General features: G+C 40.6%; 1 protein-coding gene across 1 annotated transcript in view; it reads left to right on the top strand.

Moving 5' to 3' along the window:
- Positions 1-20,781, top strand: part of atg7 (ATG7 autophagy related 7 homolog) — a 58,125-nt gene that overhangs the window by 7,573 nt on the left and 29,771 nt on the right. The window contains exons 9-17 of the mRNA XM_080026457.1: positions 897-1,018; positions 1,646-1,736; positions 1,848-1,992; positions 3,548-3,706; positions 6,134-6,328; positions 7,452-7,688; positions 9,149-9,264; positions 13,037-13,112; positions 19,201-19,281. Coding sequence (XP_079882583.1) covers positions 897-1,018; positions 1,646-1,736; positions 1,848-1,992; positions 3,548-3,706; positions 6,134-6,328; positions 7,452-7,688; positions 9,149-9,264; positions 13,037-13,112; positions 19,201-19,281 — 1,222 coding nt within the window. The remainder of the gene's footprint in view (positions 1-896; positions 1,019-1,645; positions 1,737-1,847; positions 1,993-3,547; positions 3,707-6,133; positions 6,329-7,451; positions 7,689-9,148; positions 9,265-13,036; positions 13,113-19,200; positions 19,282-20,781) is intronic.

Consider the following 20,781-nt stretch of genomic DNA (forward strand, 5'->3'; position numbering starts at 1 on the left):
TGGGAAGTGAAGAGAAAAAAAATTAGGACTTGCAGTTTTTAGCCACTGTGGCACATTTACCTTTTTTTGGCCACTGTACATTTACCACTGAACAGTAGCACAGCTGAGACTAAAATAACACTCAACATGTGTGATGGATTGCAACTACTTTTTATAATATTCTAATATTAAACCAGAACAAGCAACTACTAATCTTTGCAGATCGCATTGTCATCATCCGAGAATGTTAAAAGTGGAATCAGTGCATGTGTGTCTGCATGTTCTGCTGCTGAAATCACAGTTCAGTTGGGGGGAAAACAGTTAGTTTGGAAATGGGTCGACCATTAGTCAGAGAGCTTAGTTTTCTCTGGCGCTCGTCTTGCTATTTCTTAAACATTTCTGTTGCTTAATTATTTATCATCTAAACAAGGAACTCCCACGGAGGCCCCGTTTAGCAATAGAGCCCTGTGAAACCGCTGGCTTATCAGTGGCAAATGCCTAAACAGTTTAGCCCTCACACTCTGCAGCCTCTGGGCAGTTTTTTATCCAATACAAACCCTATAAATCCTGTGCTCGACTACACTTTCTCTCTATGTAAAACATGCACTGTTGTTACTGGCTTAAGTGGGTCAAGATAGAATGCCTGGCGTAGCCGCGGTGTCTCGCTTGTTCAGTTGTTTCACTGGAGTTCGGTTGCATAATCCGACTGCGGTTATTTAGTTCCATATATGGGGAAGTGTTCAACATTCCTAGCTTATGTGATGATTTTAATAATGTCATGTTTTTTTATGTCTAGTGTAACTTTTATAACTTCTGAATATGTAATATGTGCATGATGTGTGGCTTATTTTTATTCTTTGACTTTTTGCAGTTGGTTTATAAGTGTGTGGGTGTGTGTGTGTGTGTCTCTCACACAGGAGCTTTAAGCTGGACACAGTGGAGGTGCTGTGTTTCAGGGACAGAACTCTGCAGGGAAGCCGCTCCATTCAACACAGTGTCATCTTCCAGATCAAATTACCTCAGCTTCCCCTCAACGCTGGTAATTTTCAGATCTCCATCCCTGTGTGTGTGTGTGTGTGTGTGTGTGTGTGAGCGTGGGGTGTGTGTGTTTGTTCATCTGAATTTGTGTCCCTTTTTATGTGTATATTGTAACTGATACGGACCACCTGTCTTGGTTTATTTTTCACCGAGACGGTAATCTCATGCTGCCTTTCCATTATACCTTTATCTGTAGAAGAAGGGATGAATGTAATTTAAATTGAAATATCTTTGATGGGGAAGAGGGTGGCTCTGTGATCTGTGAAGGTTCTTGTTGAGTTCAGATGACTGTGTTTACCCCAGTCTGCCTCTTCAGCACTTTGTGGGGTTTAAACCAAGGCACTGCAGGTGAATATGGTACATTGTTAAACTTAAAGATATCATATTGAAACTCTGCCGGTTGATTACTTACATTAAAGCTATTGTTTTTTTAATATCACATTTTTTTTTTATAAATGTTTCAAGAAAAATCAAACTAGTTATTCATGGGCTACATTTGCATCTCTGGTAATAACCTTCGCAAAGGACATATCAACTTTTGTACTTTTGCAAATAAATCCACAATGACTGTAAGTCGGGACATTTAATGCTTATTTCTACCATTATTCATTTGTTTTTCTTTTTTCAGCATGTCCTAAGAGTGTAGGCTGGGAGAAGAACCCTAAGGGGGCCATGGGACCAAGGATGGTCAACCTCAGTGAATGCATGGACCCTAAAAGGTAATGATCACAATACAGATTTCCGCTTCAGGTGTACGTGTGTTACTAGTCAGACTACAGACCAAACCACATTAGTGAAGCTATTTATTTGTCTGACCTGACTGTGTGCAGACTAGCGGAGTCTTCAGTGGACCTGAACCTGAAGCTGATGAGATGGAGGCTGGTTCCCTCTCTGGACCTGGACAAGGTGACCAGCACTAAGTGTCTGCTGCTGGGGGCCGGGACTCTGGGCTGCAACGTGGCCAGGACCCTCATGGTAAGAGTGGGAGGGGAAAGGAAGGCTGGTGTTACGGCCCTGGCCGTATATTGTTAGTTTTGTTAGGATCTAAGGTTAGGGGCATAACATAAATTGGACCTCAACTGGCACCGAGCTGGACTTCTCCGGTCTAGGGGAACCCAGAGACACAACACAAATACTAAAATGCCCACTCCCCGATCCCCAAACCACTACGCACAGACTTCTAAAGTAAAATAGAATAATTTATTTCAACTGAACAGTGCACAAATGAGAGCAACAAAAGCTTCAGGGTGAGTATCGCCAAAAACCTAATCTGGAAACAAAACAAACAAGCGAATCCCTAACCTTAATATAAAATAAACAAATGAAACAAACTGGAAAAGAACTGGCCACTCACCCCTACTGGACACAACTAAACATAATAATTAACACATAGTAAATAACAAAGGAAGTGGTTCGGGAATCCGCGAGCTGCTGCTGCCAATCATGCCCCCGGCTGAGTGACCCCGGCGGAGCCTTTGAGCGCCCGGAGGCTGATAGAGAGCCAATCCGCTGCCGCCACTTCTGGAGCCAATCACTCGCACCTGCACCTACATAGAAAAGCTCACTCACCCGCAGAGGTCTCACTCCCACAAACCACTCATGCAAACCAAAAAGAAAACCAGCAAAGGAAAAACAGCAAAGATCATAACAAAACTAACAATATACGGCCAGGGCCGTAACAGCTGGGTTGATAGATGTATGCTACAGGGAAATGTTTAAGGTGCATTAGCATTTGCATTGGAGGAGGGATTTGTTTACATTCACAGAGCCTACAGTTAGTTTACAAAGCACATTTTCTCTACATGTAATTCTTAGTATTGAATAATAATATCATCACAAATCAAACACTAAATTATTTGAGGAACCTGGAACCAAACTTCAGATTAGAATATGTTTGTAAACTAAACTGTGGGACATGTTGTAAACAATGACAGTGAAACGGTATCTTTTCAGGAAGCTTTTTAACTTCATACAGTGTTCTAGGGATCACATTTTCCTGCGAGGAAAGTTTGCTCATTCAGTTACAAGAATAAACCTTAGAAAATGTTCACTTCTCTGACACACCCAAAGTTACATTGTGCACCTTTTAAAGTGTAAGCGATCTTTGTTTCTCATTGATTTCTGACTTAACAAATGTTCAATAGTACCAAGTGGACTTTAAGACCACTAGTTTACTATCGATTAATATATCATCTATAAATAACCTCTGGATTATAACCAGGACAAAAGCATGTACTGTATAAAACCAAATAAATAGTGTGGATAAATAATAAACAGTGTGCACTGCAGAAATCACTACCCCTTGTTCCTTTTTTTGACCTGTTGTTTAGTGTTTTAAGTGTATGGACTTGAAAAACACACCGGTGTCATTAAATTTTTGGTGCGGCTAGACTTTGTGTTCACAGAGAGCAATTTAAATGAAAATTAACCCCAATAACTTAAGGTTGTACTAATAAGGACAACCGTTCCTGTCAATAATTAGTGCTTCATTGTTTTAAAATAAAATGAATTCATCTTTTTATTTCTACAGGGATGGGGAGTGAGACGCATCACGTTTGTTGACAACGCAAAGATCTCCTATTCCAACCCAGTCCGCCAGCCGCTCTACGAGTTTGAGGACTGTCTCGGAGGAGGGAAGTCCAAAGCCATGGCCGCTGTGGAAAAACTCGGCAAAATCTTTCCCGGTGTGGTGAGTGACTATATTAGTGCCCGTCTCATTTGGATTTTTTGGGGCTGATGCCGATTATAGGCAGAAAAAAAAATCCGATAATCGTCCAATTAAATTTAAAAAATTTGCCCCCAAAGATATATATTGAACAGATTACTTTTTTCAACCCTTACATATAGCTATATACATACTTTTTTACTGACTGTTTCTTTATTGTAATATGCATTGTCTAAAAGAAATTAAGTGACATGGGGCATTTTTTTATTCGCAGACATTAAGGCCGGGCTCTAGACTGCAGTGCAATGATAATTCTCAAGCTGTGGGATCGTATGTCCATGGTTCCACTTTGAGAAAGAAGTGGAAATGTTGAGAATAATGTGGATCAATAACTCATGACAAAACATTATTAAAAAAACAAACGATGCATTGAAAAAAAAGGCTACAACCTCGTCATTGTAGCTTTGAAAAAAAAAAACTCTCCGGCTGATCAGTTTGTGCTAGGCTGATAATCGTGTTCCCCGTTTGGTTTGTCGTGTCTGCGTGCCTTGAATATTAATGCCAGTCTCATTACTCTAGTCAAATGTTGAACTATCTCCCGAGAGAAAAACCTACTTATTAATAACCAATCAAAAAAGCAGGAATCCACACCCGCCCTCCTCTCATTATCGGTCTGGGTGTGGTGCCTATTTCTCTCTCTTCCCTGCCTGTTTTCACACACACACACAGGGCCATCAGCCAGGTGCCTACTGTGAGAGATATAAATAAATGTGACGAGCATAGAGAAAATAAATGCATAAATTGAACCCATGAGCTGCTTCATACAGAGTCAAGGGTTGTAAAGACCAAAACAGATGATATATTTTGTCTGTGCACAAATACTGTCACCTGACATTTACAGCAGTTTGCACTGTTAGCAACAACAACTTCTTCTTTTTTCACCTTTTTAAATTTAGTCAACAGTCCGGTCACAGCTGGCCGGAGATATCAACAGTGGCGTTGTGGGATCGCCATGAAAGGTTGTTTATCCTTTCCAAGAAAAGAGATTTATCCTCAACTCCAATAATAATCTTTTATTTTTTTCGTTCTTGGCTGCGGTTCGAGGTTGTTTACTCTGGCTTTTGAAATATGATTACAATCCCCTCCACCGTGAAATAGCCCCCTGAATACTTAGCAGCACTTGCCTCAAAAGTGAAATTGTACATTCAAGATCTGGTTCCCACTTTTGAACTGTGGAGAGAGAGAGGGGAAGTGGATGAAATTGATTTGTGTGGAAGTGGCCTTTCATTCTGTTGAGATGTCACAAGTCTTCTTTGCCCTTTTCTCTCCTTATCTTGACTTCGAAATGACTCTTGGACTGTCCACTCGCCCTCACTGTCAAGTCTGCACTCTCTGGAGATAGCCACAGTTAAATTATGCAACTTTGACTACAGACGATCAAATTTATCAAAACTTTTTTTTTGTGTAATTGAAGGCAGCCATTCAAGGTTTTCTTTTCATTTCACTGCTAATACGACTTGTCCAAAAGAGCCAAATTCCAAACTGGCCCGATAGATAATGTGATTAAACATGGAAGAATGCATCCACTCTATGCTCTCACTTATTAGTCTAGACTAGTATGACACTCAGGCCAAATGTGTCTTTTTTGGCGTTGTTAAGTTATTCAGCTCCTGGCTTCTCAAACGGATGATAATCAGATGTCGTTGTGAGTATAGAAATGTATTACATTTTTATGATTTATAATTTATGTAAAAAACCACATTTGACATACAGTCGGAAAATAACTTATGAGCCTTTGATATCCTTAGTGTGTGTGAATGGTAAACTAAGTCACAATAAAATAAATTCTCATGCCAGGTCAAGAAGACACACTTTAATTGGTTGTTTCAGCCCCTTGTGTCTCGTGCTGAAAAAATGGTAGCCAATGTCACAAATGAGAATATGGATAAATGTGCAGAAAAAATCAAACAAAACATGATGAAACGATTAATCGACCACACAGGTAATTAAAAGAATAAAAATCTGATTCAAATACAGTATGTACATGTAATTCTAAGTTGGGGGACACTCCTATTCCCAACATACCCAAAAAGAGGGTACCCAGTAACCATGAGGTAGCTGGTTTGATCCTCAGCACTGGACTGGAGTTGTTATACAAGTGGTGGCTGGTATTACATCTACGGTGCCCACCATCTCTACCACTGCGCCCTTGAGAAAGGCACTTAACCCCAAACTGCTCCAGGCGCGTTGTACTATGGCTGACCCTGCTCTCTGACCTCCTCCGAAGTGTTGTAACTTGAGAGGGGTTATGAGAAAAAAAATACACATTTCAATGTAGCCTTGTGTTAATTGACAATTAAAGCAACTTAACTTAACTCAACAAACTTAACAATTTGGACTTCCGGAAGAGTATTCAGCCTGTGTCTTTGTCTGTGTCACTCTCCCCTACAGAATGCAGAGGGTTACAACATGAGCATCCCCATGCCGGGACACCCAGTCAACTTCTCAGCGGCCACCTTGTCCCAGGCCCAGAGAGATGTGGAGCAGCTGGAGAAACTCATCTCAGAACACGACGTCATCTTCTTACTGATGGACACCAGGGAGAGCCGCTGGTTGCCCACGGTGATCGCTGCCAGCAAGAGAAAGGTAGGAAGGAATTAGTACAGGAGATTACACACTGTTACTGTTTAATGAGGTCAGGGTCAGAGAAAGCCGCACTTTTAAGATTATCTATGCAGGGGGCGCCCTTAGCTCAGTTGATAGGGCGTTCCCCCCCGGGCCGGGCCCAGCAGACCCGGGTTCGATTCCCACCCGCGGTCGTTCTCTGCGTGTCACTCCCCTCTCTGCCCCATGTCACCTCTGTCTCTCTGCACTATCAACAAGTCATAAAAATGCCCCAAAAAAAAAAAAAAAAAAAGATTATCTATGCAAATGTGTGTACACAGTCACACTGATGAATGTACAGAGAATAATTTTTAGTTTTTAATTTGCAAATTGCTTTGATTTTGTACTTTTGTATTGATATTGAGTAGTTGTACATTATATTGAACACACTTAACAATTGGTGTCAATATGTAACTGACCCTCCCCCCAAAAAAATGAACATACATGTTTACATCAATTCATTCCACACAATTAATTGACCAGGGAATAGGCTGAACCTCGAGGCTTATTTTTGCCTTTACTTTATAATAATCCATACGTAATTGATTGTTGTTCGATTTGTAGTTAGCTGATATAAAAAAAAAAGCTTAATTTCGTATTCTTTAGCTCTTCTGGAGTTTAACTATAGGGTTTGTATATGTATTTAATAATATTACCCAAACCTCATCAGTATGTGGCATTAGAAGTGCTTGCAAATGCAAGAAGACCATTTTATGTCCATTGTTATGATTATTAGGTGCAGTATTTTGATGGTGGCACTAAGATTAATGAAAGCAATCAAGACTGAGGCTTTCAACAGATCTGTTAACCATGCCAGGAGACATTCATGACTTTGTTACATAATTTTTTCCCACCGCTTCTCTGAAAGTCTAAATGCTTTCAACCTTGTACAGAGCCAATTAAATGTTAATTCCACGGCTTTTTTTTCTAACATTTCAACACTTATTATTGCACGCTTATTATTCGAGTAAAAACAAAGACAACGACAAGCCATTTTACTTCATTTGATTTGGTTGAATTGTTCTGTGCTTTGTAAAAAAAAGCAAAACAACTTTTGATTTCCATGATTGACTCTAATCGTTAGTCTTGTCACTCTCTCTCACAGCTCGTAGTGAACGCGGCTCTTGGTTTTGACACGTTTGTTGTGATGCGTCACGGCCTGAAGACGCCTGCTGTCAGCGCTGCCACTGTGGACTCCTCGGCATCCTGCTCCTCTGCCTCCTCCTCCTCCTCCACCCCGGCTGGCCCCGCCCCCAATGTCCCAGCAGCCTCTCTGTTCTCCAACATCCCGGGACACAAGCTGGGCTGCTACTTCTGCAATGACGTCGTGGCACCTGGAGACGTGAGGAAGGAACACACACAGATAACATGAGCATACGTTTATAACATGGATGGATTGATGGATGTATAGATGGATGGATGTATAGATAAATGGATGGATGAATGGATGGATACTTAATACATCACATAGATACATATATATCCATATAGGGAAATTAATAAACATAATGCAAAAAAAGTTAAAATACTTAAGAGTAAACAAAAAGTATGTAAGATTCCCTTGAGATGTTTTCTTCAACTAACCCTTGCTGTGCTAAAGCTAATAAACTAGATCATTGACTTAATTGACTTATCAATTGCTAAACATTTGCTCTTTTAACTAAGAGCAAATGTGTTGCTCTTAGTTAAAAAAAAGAATAATAATAATCAAATCTGCAGGATTCCTCAGCTATATGGAGCCTTTTTGTCAGTTCAGTTCAAAAATATTTATTTTCAGCCGTTTGCAGCACGAAAAAAAGCTCCAGTTTTCACACACTGTTTGCAACTCAATGTAGTGTTGCATTTAACAGCTGAAGAGCATGTAAAAGACATGCCTGAAAACCTCTTTGCTTGTAAAAAAAAAAAAAACTTCTCGCCACCCATAGTTATTTTTTTTTTAAACTTTTTTTTCTCTCCTTCATGAACTTTGGATATGAGTGATTTAAGTAAGTCATTCATCAGCTATTGAAGGCCAAAGCCATTTGTTGGAAGCTGTGCTATTCAGCTCTGACTTTTCCTGTGAAAGCCTTATGGCTCCAACCCGCTGTCACACATTGTAGAAATAATAACACTTGATAGAGGTACTGTACTTCCTGCTCTTTCTAGATTTTTAATATGGATTTGAGTTTGCCAAATTGAAGGAATGGGGGCACAAGTAGCTTTTGTGTTGTATAGGAAACGTTCCCTTCGTGCATTGTTAGTGACCTTGGGTCCCTTGAAAGGCGCTATATTAATAGAATAAATTATTATTATTGTATGTAGATTGACTCATAATGGTTGAACACACATCGTCTTTCACTACAGTGCCATTGGCTTGATGTTGATCCCTTTGGATCTCAATTCGTTTGTCCATTTATCTGATGGTTTTTTGGTATGAGATGAAGTGCTGAAATGCAGAAAAATGGTACATACACTGATCACATGTGTGGCATAATTAAAAAGGCATCTTAACTGAAATAACTCCCATACGAGTCAAAGTGTGGCAAACCGTCTGTACGGTAATCAAGACATTTAGCTAATCATTTCTCAGTCAATGTAATGCCTTTTTCGGTAAGAGCATCACCTTAACCTTTAAAAAATAAATCAATAAAAAAAGATGTTCTGCCTTCCAAAATCACATGTCATTTCTTTTCAAAATAATTGCCTGAACTTTGCATTTTCCTCCTCAAGGGACTGAACCTACTAGGATGCCTCACATTGTTGTCATTCTGTTCTGCTGCCAGTAGTTTACCTGTATGTTGTTGTCTTCCTGTCTGTAAACAGTCCACGCGTGACCGGACCCTGGACCAGCAGTGCACCGTCAGCCGCCCGGGCCTGGCCATGATCGCTGGAGCACTGGCTGTGGAGATGATGGTCTCCATTCTGCAGCACACTGAAGGGTAAGGCCAGTGGACATACAAACAGCATCTAGGCCAGTGGTTCTCAAAGTGTGGCCCGCGGGCCAATGGCGGCCCGCAGAAACATATCTGGCGGCCCGCATTGAATTATGAATTATAAAAAAATAAATAAAAAACATTTTAATTTTAATTTTTTTTTATTGAAACGCACGGAGGGGATGCGTCCCCCGTAACAGTAAAAACAGTACAGGGGTCGAAACACTTAAATATCCCTCCTAATTGTTTATATTCATTCCCTAATTAATAATAATAACACCCCTACAGTGGACCGTTCCATCTTAAACTTGCCGACTTTCGGCTGGCCTCTGCCTCTCGTTGCAGACGGCTGGTCAGCCTCCCGCAGTGCAGCAGGCAGTGTTGTGGTCCCAATGTAAGTTGTTAGATAGTGAGCTTGTTAAGCCCAATAGGATGCACTTTCTCACCTTCAATGTGAATTAGATTAGGTCAAGTGTCTAAGGATGGATGCTAACATTATCTGGTTTCTAACCCTTTTGCCTAAAGTTTAGCTAACAAGCTAACGTTAGCTAGCTGCTGATAGCCATGGAACTATCTGCCTAGTTGACTGCTGATAGCCCACCCTGTTTATTTCAAATGTATAGTGTCATAATAGTTAACACTGCTGCTGCATCTTGAGTAGTGAGTCCTACAAAAAAACACTCCAAAAGGTGATACGTTTTCAATGTGCAGAAAGTTTTGAACAATAAAGTAGTTTTGAACAATAAAGTAGAATAAATATTTGAATGGAATACAATGCCTCAGTGCCTTACTGATTTATATTCCATTAGATTTGCGTCAATGGCAGCTAGTTGTCTTTTCCTTAACATGTCCACCATAAATAAATACAGAAGACACAAATTACTGCATAAAAATTAACCAGAATGCACAAAATGAAGTGTTCGAACCTCAAATTTTTCTGGGGGACTATGATCAACATATTGTGAGTGTTTTTTTTTATCACAATGTGCGATAAATCTCATATAGGGGAAGGTGGGGTGATTTGTGCATTTTGGAAGTTGCAAAACCCCTTGTTTCTAGAAAACCGTGGAAGAAATTGGAAATGTGACCACATATTTAAGAAGAGCCGTCCATTTGACTCATCCTGTAAAGAAGGGAGACACAAGGAATAAGATATAAGCACGTTTAAGCTCAAAAAACTGTGTTTTGCCTTTCAAAGTAAAATTTCCATGATCAAGGTTTTTTGATTATTGTGTCTGAACAATTATAGACACGTTTGAAAACATTTGACACATGTTTTAGTGCTTTGGTATGCTACACTTTGAGTCTATATAGTTAGCACAATGTCAACCCTAAATTGCTGCATCATGCCTATTATCCAAAATTCTGGGGATGGGGTGATTTGTGCGCAAGGGCCTGGGTGAGTTATAAGTAAGTAAGTAAGTAAAATCTATTTATAAAAGCACATTTATGACAGTTTGCACTGTCCAAAGTGCTGTACATAGTGCATTCAGTAGGTAAACAATGAAGGTACAATAACAATAACCAAAATAAAAGACGTAAAGCCCATACATCCACATAAACACAGATAGTAGTGCAGAGGTAAGATAGTTAATGGGGAGGAAACACCAGGGTGTACATATGGGTTTTGAGCCTTGATTTAAAGGCAGAAATGTAGGGGGAATCACATTTGTCAGGTGGCAGTTGGTTCCACAAGCACGGAGCAACTAGTGCAAAGTACATTTCTGAGAGTTGTGCCAGTGGCATGGCTGTATACGCTGGTCACCAAAAGAAAGTGATTGTCTACAGTAGCTCAGAAGAGAGTGACATCTCAATTCCACTTAACGACACCACTGATGAGAGTTCAGATGGCCAGAAAGATGATGATGGTGACTTTGTCGGGTGATTTGTGCGACAAGACAACTTTTTTTCCGAAAGCTATATTTCTTAAACAGTTTATTCCAGATCCAAAGTTTTTATTGCCAGGGATGCACAACATCCTGAAATATATGTACATATTTGAGTTGGAGACATAACTGTCAAGGCCTCACTTTAAAATCACTTTGAGTAAAAAGTTGCACAAATCACCCCACCTTCCCCTATGCTATTTATTTTAAGTTTTAACGATAAAACGCCTTTTGATTTTATTATCTTTTAAATGCAATGTCAGTATTTTTGTCTTATATGTCTTATATCTAATGTATTTTGCGTGCCCCTCTAAAGCACTTTGAATTGCTTTAATTGTATTTGTATAAACTTGCCTTTTAATATTATGCGGTTGACAGCGGCCTCTGTCCTATCCTTGTGGATGCTCTCTGATGTCCGCTTGAGTTCCTCTGTTCACTGTAGCGTGTCCATAACCTTTGATGTCACACCTTCATTCTCCTTATCGATCTTTTCCACCCTGAACTGAACCAATCTGAAAGTTCAGTCACTCCCTCATATACCTGAGGGAGCTGCTCTAAATCACCAGAGGGTGTATGACGTCATCCCATCAGAGCTCTGTGCAGCCTCTGGCACTAAAGGAGATTGGGCTGTTTAAAACGGTGTGGCTCCTAAACTCTTAGGAAGATTTACTTGCTTACTTATTTACGCACTGCAGCTGAGAACTAACTACCCCGCACATACTCTCTTTAATTTGGTTTTAGCACAGCTCCCAGAATTGACTTGAGCCCCCAAAAAAAACTTGGGCTCACTGAAAATAGTTTGTTGCCATTTGGTATCCTTCTCTGGCTTTTATGCTGCAAAAGCTCCAACACTGCGGTTCAGTCAGCTCTCAAGTTCACTTTGAAATCCATATTTTTTTCAAACATAAATGGGTGTGTGTGTGTGTGTGGGGGGGGGGGGGCGGGGTTATTCCTATGAAGAATGTGTTCATGGCCATATTTTTGGTGGATTGTGTGTGTCCCTGCCTGTCTCAGTGAAAGTCATACCAAAGTAAGTGGCCACTCACTGCTGGGCATGATAAGACACTCAGCAAGACATTTTTCTCTCAGAGTGTTTTGAAATGTTCCAAGCCGTTTACAGAAGTGCTCCGCGGCCGAGCCTGGATTAAAAAGCTTAGAAAGCAAAGGAGAGAAGGAGAGTGTTGTGGTTCAGTTACTCCTCCCTTTACAATACGTTTTCCCTCTCTTGTCACCTGCCCTCTCTGTATCCTGGTTCACTCCTTATTCCTTTGCTCCATCTCGTCATCCATTTAAAGGTTCTCTCATACAAGCGTTTGTATAATCAAGCATGGGTTTTAGAAAGATGTCAAAACGTAAGGATGAATGTTGCCGCAGTTGGACCAGTGCTTCTTACTTTGCAGAAGCACCGTGAGCTTTGCAGAGATTTGATATTTGTGTTATTGTCGTTATCCATAAGGAGTGAAATCGTTTAAACTAGATTTACTGGTAAGCAGGAGCTCTCTGATCTCATGGAGTAATATACAAGTTTGAATATACAAGATGAAATTGGGACAGAATACTTGTCATTATGGCCACACAATTCACATTTTTATGACATTACATATATAGTGTAGCTTGGCTATAACTGCTTATAATGAAATAAATCAGGGTTGGTGAGGTTGGGTACTTATGTCAGCTGTTTGTCTCAAGTCTCATATTGTGTCATGTTGTGGGATGTTTATACATATATACTTACCTATTTAACTTTCAGTCCAATTTAAATTGAAGTTTGAAATGCTTTCCGACAGGATTTTCTTTTGCCAGACTTACACAAGCTGTGTAACCACCATGTACAAAAGAGTTTCAAAAAAGTTTAGGTATATCATTGTCTCTCTTTCTTTCTCCGTCCTCAGCGGCTACGCAGTGGCCAGCAGCAGTGATGACCGAATGAATGAACCTCCCACCTCTCTGGGTTTAGTGCCCCATCAGGTAACACACACACACACACACACACACACACACACACACACACACGCACACACACGCACGCACACGCTCACACTCACACTCACACCGTGCCGTGCATCCTTATGTTTTAAACTGAGGAAACGATTCTCCTCCTCCCAGCTTCCTCTTACAATGTACAGTATCTCACAAAAGTGAGTACACCCCTCACATTTCTTCACATTTTTCTTTATATCTTTCCATGGGACAACATTGAATAAATGACACTTTGATACAATGTAAAGTAGTCAGTGTACAGCTTGTATAACAGTGTAAATTTACTGTCCCCTCAAAATAACTCGACACACAGCCATTCATGTCTAAACTGCTGGCAACAAAAGTGAGTACACCCCTTAGAAAAAATTTACAAATTGGGCCCAAAGTGTAAATATTTTGTGTGGCCACCATTATTTTCCAGCACTGCCTTAACCCTCTTGGGCATGTAGTTCACTAGAGCTTCACAGGTTGCAACTGGAACCCTCTTCCACCCATTTATGACAGCATCACAGAGCTGGTGGATATTAAAGACCTTGCGCTCCTCCACCTTCTGTTTGAGGATGCCCCAAAGATGCTCAATAGGGTTTAGGTCTGGAGACAGGCTTGGCCAGGCCATAACCTTTACCCTCAGCTTTTTTAGCAAGCCTCTGGTTGTCTTGGAGGTGTGTTTGGGGTCGTTATCATGTTGCAATACCACCCTGCGGCCCAGTTTACGAAGGTTGAGTGCACGTGGTCAGCGTCGTACACAGAGGTTGGCTTTGGAAAATAGGCCTATGAATACTGCCAGCATTGCTGAAGGGCTTGAAGGGGTGGGGGGTCAACCTGTCAGTGCTCAGACCATACGCCACACTCTGCATCATACTGGTCTGCATGGCTGTCATCCCAGAAGGAAGCCTATTCTAAAGATGATGCACAAGAAACCCCACAAAAAGTTTGCTGAAGACAAACAGACTACGGACATGGATTACTGCAACCATGTCCTGTGGTCTGATGAGACCAAAATACATTTATTTGGTTCAGATGGTGTTAAGAGTGTGGAGCGGCAACCAGGTGAGGAGTACAAAGACAAGTGTGTCTTGCCTAGAGTCAAGCATGGTGGTTTGAGTGTCATGGTCTGGGGCTGCATGAGTGCTGCCAGCACTGGGGATCTACAGTTCATTGAATTCTAACATGTACTGTGACATACTGAAGCAGAGCATGATCCCCTCCCTTCATAAACTGGGCCGCAGGGCAGTACTGCAACATGATAACGACCCTAAACACCCCTCCGAACGACCACTGGCTTGCTAAAGAAGCTGAGGGTAAAGGTTATGGACTGGCCAAGCATGTCTCCAGTCTTAAACCCTATTGAGCATCTTTGGGGCATCCTCAAACGGGAGATGGAGGAGCGCAAGGACTCTAATATCCACCAGCTCCTTGATGTCGTCATGAATGGGTAGAAGAGGGTTCCAGTTGCAACCTGTGAAGCTCTAGTGAACTACATGCCCAAGAGGGTTAAGGCAGTGCTAGAAAATAATGATGGCAAAACAAAATATTGACACTTTGGGCCCAATTTGGACATTTTTTCTTAGGGGTGTACTCACTTTTGTTGCCAACAGTTTAGACATTAATGGCTGTGTGTCGAGTTATTTTGAGGGGACAGTAAATTTACACTGTTATACAAGCTGTACACTGACTACTTAACATTGTATCAAAGTGTCATTTATTCAGTGTTGTCGCATGGAAAGATATAATGAAATATTTGAAGAAATGTTAGGGGTGTACTCACTTTTGTGAGATACTGTATATCTCTATAAGCTTTTACCCCATATCTGTGTGTAATCATAAGCCTACAAAGTCTTTCTTTCCGTTCCTGTATATTTCTACGGAAGGGGTTGCTATGGAAATAAAGGCACTTTTTTGTGTGTGTGTGTGTGTGTGTGTGTGTGTGCACGCGCAAACATGCTCAATGGGGTTGAATGTACTGTACCACAAACATAAATTGTTCCTTTTAAATTGCTTACGAATAAGGCCAGAGTAGGTCAGGAAAGAGTGTAGTGAATACAGACTACAGTCCCTGGCCACTTTATTATGTACAACAACATGTCACCTGTCAACAGATTTATAAAGATTTATAATGTTCAATTTGTGTAGACAGTGTCAATATTATGGTCATAGTCGAGGTCATGGTTGGTGGTGGTGCAACGAACTGCATGATGTTGATATTTCCTTTTAATGTCAAATGTATTAACGCTGAGATGTCCAATTAGATTGCATTGGATTTTACAGGCTCACGCAATAAAGTGGCCACTCAGTATATGTGTGTGTTTCATGGACTCATTTAGCCAAACAGGACCCATATCCTCTGTAGCGCTGGCATCCTCCAGCCATTGTTTACGGTTAGCCTTGCGTTAGCAGCTGACGTTTTTTTTTTTTTTTTTTTTTTTTTTTCTTAACAAAATAGACGGATTTAGTGTTTTCTGAATCTATCCATAGTGAACACTTTACAGATATTAGCACAGGTAAAAATAAGCTTAAAAGAACCCCAGTTGCCGACTTACCCCTAATGTCAATGCCATGCAGCATTCTGATTGGTTGTTGTATGTGAGGGCAGTCTCTATGCATACTATATCAAAATATGTTCAATTAACATACCTTGTACTACAATGTAATAATTGGACCTGAGACAATCAACAACAATTCTTATTCTAAATATGAATAGTTTTTTAGCTAAAAAGTGGTTTGGTTAAGTTACATTTTAAGTACAAGTTGAAAGTCAACTTAAAAACAGTAGCAACGTTTTGTGACAGAAAGTTAGTGAGTTGAAAACAATTATTTTTATGATGAACTATAATTATGAGGATTTAGCATAAATGCATAACTGCGCTGCAGTCAGTTAATGCGTAGAAATGTGATGTGTAAAAACCATCCAACCCTGAACATCTTCCCACTGGCTCTGCCTTTGAGTTTAGTCAACACCTCTCTGACAGCGTAGACAAACAATTTAAAACGATTTAAAGGATTCGCAACAGTGCTGTTCATTCGTACTATACTGTTGTTTTGTATAACATTACATTAGCACAGTGGTTCATGTACTGTGTGTTTATGTAGTGGTCAGTCAATGTGTTAAAGATGATTAATCAGACACAAACATGACACAGGATTATTGAAAAAGACATTCTGCGTTCCCTGAAACCATCAAGAGAGGGAAGAGGTATTTGCATTGTCTTGACAGAGAGGAATGTGTGTGTGTGCGTGTGTGTGTGTGTGCGCGTGCGTGTGCATCGGTGTAGCACCATTTCTATAGTCTGTGCTTGGCAACGATTTTTGTGCTAATTAGACTTAATTTATGATGTTGGACACAGACACTACGTTGGAGTGGCCATTACATTTTTACATTCGTTTTATTTTTCTGTTTTTTCATTTCATGCTTACCGTATTTGTTAGGAACAGATGCTATTGCTACCACATATACACGTGAACAACAGATCTTCAATGTAGAGCATCACAGCATGTTAAGCTTTTGCTAATTGACACTGGCCGTCCCTAATAAAAGGACTTTTCATAAAAAACACATACTGTATAGAACTATTAGTCAGTTGATTTTACTGAAAATTTGATCGGTCATATGTGTGATAATAAATAATCATGGAAAAACTAGTGGCACGTCTCTGACTTCACACTATGGACTAAAAACAAATTAAATCATAATATTATATATTAGATTTTTAACACAAAAGTGTTGACGAAGACCTCAAGGGCAGCTCTATTGAAAACACAGAGTAAATGCCTACAATGGTTTGAAAAAGCCTTTATTTAAATGGATATTTTCCAAAGATCACTTCTGTATACATACACAGCATAGCAGAGGACTGGGTGAAAAGCTGTGCCCTTTTGCTTAGTGACTGTGTTGCTGCACACTCGAGTATCTCACACCTCCATTTGCATCATCATCAGTATTCATCACCCTGAGAATCTGAATTCCTGCCATTTGCTTGACACCTCGGCTGCTGGTGGTATTTCACTCACATAATCCAGAGAATACTGGCATTCAAATGGGTTGGACAGGGTGGGCAAGGGCCAGCGGATAAGATAATGATGACGCAGGGGGGTATAAATAATAACGTGTGTGTGTGTGTGTGTGTGTTTGTGCACTCACTCACGCAGAAGTGGTTGCAGCCAGGTTATCTTTTCCGTGGTGCTACAGTGACAACTTGTGGTTATTTACAGAAACTACACCATATCCTATTTATTTCCTAGTGACTGAACAAGTATGTGCCCAATATTGGACTTGAACTGAATTTGTAAAGACATAATTGAGACCACCTTCGGCTTGACACCGTCCGCTCCCTCTTTTAAAACTTGCAAAGCATTGTTTTCCCTAATCATCTGTAGAGCCCATAGAAATACTCTTTGCTCTGTATTACATTACATTAGATATAGCTGACGCTTTTATCCAAAGTGACTTCTAATAAGTGCATTCAACCATGAAGGTACAAACTCAGAATAATGTTAGTGCATTAGCTTCAAAGGAAGCAAACTACAGAGTGCTTTTTTATTTTATTTTTTTATTTAGCTCATGCCAAATCCAATACAATTAGGGACAACCGCGATCTTCTCTTGGTTACAACTTACTGCTAAGCAAGCACTGTGCTACTCCCTAAGACAAGTTGGCCCAATATATTGCTCAATGTACCAAATCCCATTGGGCTTTACAATCTGGACAGCATAGGACATGCTCTATCCTGGGACCTCCCCTCGGGATAAGGAAAAAAATCCCCCCCTGAAAAAACAAACATTTAAGCTGGGAAAATAATGGAAGGAGCCTCAGTAAGAACAACAGAGGATGGATCACTCACACAGGATGGACAAACCCGCACTAACTGCAGTGTTAATGCAACAGACTAAAATATCAAAATTCCAATATGTAAAATAAGGATGATTAAATTATGGATAGATTGTTAACATGGAGGATGTAACGGAACTTTCAGTTGCTGTAAAACAGTTGTACAGTATAGTTCTTTCAAAGCTATTAAGAACAACATGAAATAAATGAGCCTTCAGCTAAGGTCATGTGCAGCTTCATTCAATTAAAAACGTTTTGCAAAATGGAGCATTGTGTACCACATTCAATCTTGTAACTTTGACCCGATAGGCCTTACGTTAACACACGCACGCCTGGGATAATGCAAACTTTAAAGTTGGCCCCACGAAGAGTAATTTAAATGGGAGGGGTTGGATGAAGCTGTCATGAAGATTGCAACCCACATATCCCAGCCAGAAACTTAAAGCTTTTAATTTTCATATCAGGCCTGTTGTTCACTTGCTGTTCCTTCGGCAGTAATTGATCACAAATGTTCAATATATTTGTCCGTTTCTCCACCTGATAATTATAGCAAGAGGAAGTCATTTCATTCACTGGTCCACATGCGTCACCAGAGAAACATAATGGACTGAGCTTTCAATGTAAAAAAGCAAAAAGTCATTGATGTGGTCATAAGAGAGAAGGACAGAGCGAAGCGACAAGCGTAATATATTGGTTAATGAATGGTGTTTCAACAGAAAAGATGCTAGTGTGTGTGTGTTTGTGTGTGGAGTGGAGGGGTCCTTTAGACAGAAATCAATGTAATTAGCCATAATTATCAGTAGCCCAAAATAGCAGTGAATGCTTTCAGCTTGTTAGAAATGTTTTGGCTGAAAAGGGCCGTAGCTTCTCCAACACCAGGGGGCGCTCTCAGCATGATTTTAAAATGGAGAATGAAAAATACATAGTCAAAACTGTCTCTTTCTAAACCCCATTTTCAATTACTGTTAGGTTTACTTTTGCTTACAAGGAATACAAGGTTTCAAGGTGACCACCTCATATATGGAATAGTTTTTTCTTCAAAAGGCCTTTGTGTAACACAGAATAAATTCATGTATCTCGGGTATTCATCAACTTTTTTCCCAGTAGAGTTAGAGACCCTGGATGTGCTCTCTTCATTTGAAATGTTCCATGTTTTAAATCATGGTAATGTGTTTTCTAAAATGAGTGTGTGGCTGTGTGCCTCTTGTTTCATGTCAGTTTTTTGGTGTGTTTGATTTCTCTTTTCCACAGATCCGAGGCTTTCTCTCAAGGTTTGACAACGTCCTGCCTGCCAGCCTGGCCTTTGACAAATGCACCGCCTGCTCACAAATTGTAAGTAGCACAGACACATTGCAACCCGATTACAGTTTAAAATATGTCCAATCTATCTATCTATCTATCTATCTATCTATCTATCTATCTATCTATCTATCTATCTATCTATCTATCTATCTATCTATCTATCTATCTATCTATCTATCTATCTATCTATCTATCTATCATCTATCTATCTTATATCAGAACAACCCATGAGTTTACTTATCACATTAGATTCTGTTGCTTGGAAACAGCATTGTTTTGAAGCATTGGCGGAAAAAATTAGGGGGATTCCCATCTCTCCCATGTCTACACTGTTAAGTCAGTGGAGCTACAGTATGTTGAAATGTTGTTCCTTGTGGAATACTGAAGACACACACACACACACACACACACACACACACACACACACAGCAAAACACTGGTAAAACCATATGGTAACAATCAACAAGCAGCAGTTGCTCATTGATGTCAGTGACTGTCGTATGAGTGGAATTAGCTTTAACCCTCAACCACCGCTGCTCTGGGTGCGTGATTGTGTGTGTGTGTGTGTGTGTGTGTGTGTGTGTGTGTGTGTGTGTGTGTGTGTGTGTGTGTGTGTGTGTGTGTGTGTGTGTGTGTGTGTGTGTGTGTGTGTGTGTGTGTGTGTGTGTGTGTGTGTGTGTGTGTGTGTGTGTGTGTGTGTGTGTGTGTGTTTATGTGTTTATGTGTTTTGTGCGAGGGCGCGCGTGTGGGTTGTTGAAAGGTCCGCATATACCAAATCAGCCAAGGAAGGGCGGGACACATTGCCTTCAAGTCTTTTTACTGCTTTGTCATTGGTCCATAGCTAATGTCATTGCCCAGAGAGTGGTCCGGTGGTTAGCGTTGTCCGCCGATGTGATTGGTTGAATTAGTGTAAGACCGGGAGGGGTTATGGGGATGGGTGGGGGGGGGGGCTACAACTTAGAGAGGGAGAAAGTAAAAGAAGACAGAAAAAGTAAGAGGAGGAGGAGGAGGAGGGGTGAAGAGAGGAAGTGCAGGGCTGAAGAAAGGGTGTTGTGATGAGTGGAGGGCCCGGTTCACTCTCTCTCTCACTCTCTCTCTCTCTTTCTCTCCCCGATCTCAATGCAGTCTTTGTGTGTGTAAAAAAAGGTCATAAAGCCCCAGATCTATCACTTTCATGTGAAGACAGAGCAAGAGAGAGAGAGAGAAAGGGAGAGAGATAGAGGGGGAGAGGGAGGGGGACTGGCTGGCTTGTCCTCTGAGGTTTCAAGCTTACTTCACCTATCCTGCTTCTGAAAAAGTTTTGAAAAAAAAGTTTTAAAAAAAAAGCAGAGGGTACAAGGCCCAGCCCATCTTGAAGTGTCATGTTTCAGCCCGTGTGTGACTGATGAGATTATTTGGGATCTGCACGGAGGGTTCATAAGGTTTGATAGGGATAGGGTGAAAGCCTGTGTAGTGGGGAACAATGAACAACACGGGGTTTAACGAAAGACGATCCTTTTTATTTGCTGAGGCAGGGATAAAGCGTAGTGT

Source organism: Ammodytes marinus (assembly GCF_949987685.1).
Source record: "Ammodytes marinus genome assembly, chromosome: 4".
NCBI classification, from domain to species: domain Eukaryota; kingdom Metazoa; phylum Chordata; class Actinopteri; order Uranoscopiformes; family Ammodytidae; genus Ammodytes; species Ammodytes marinus.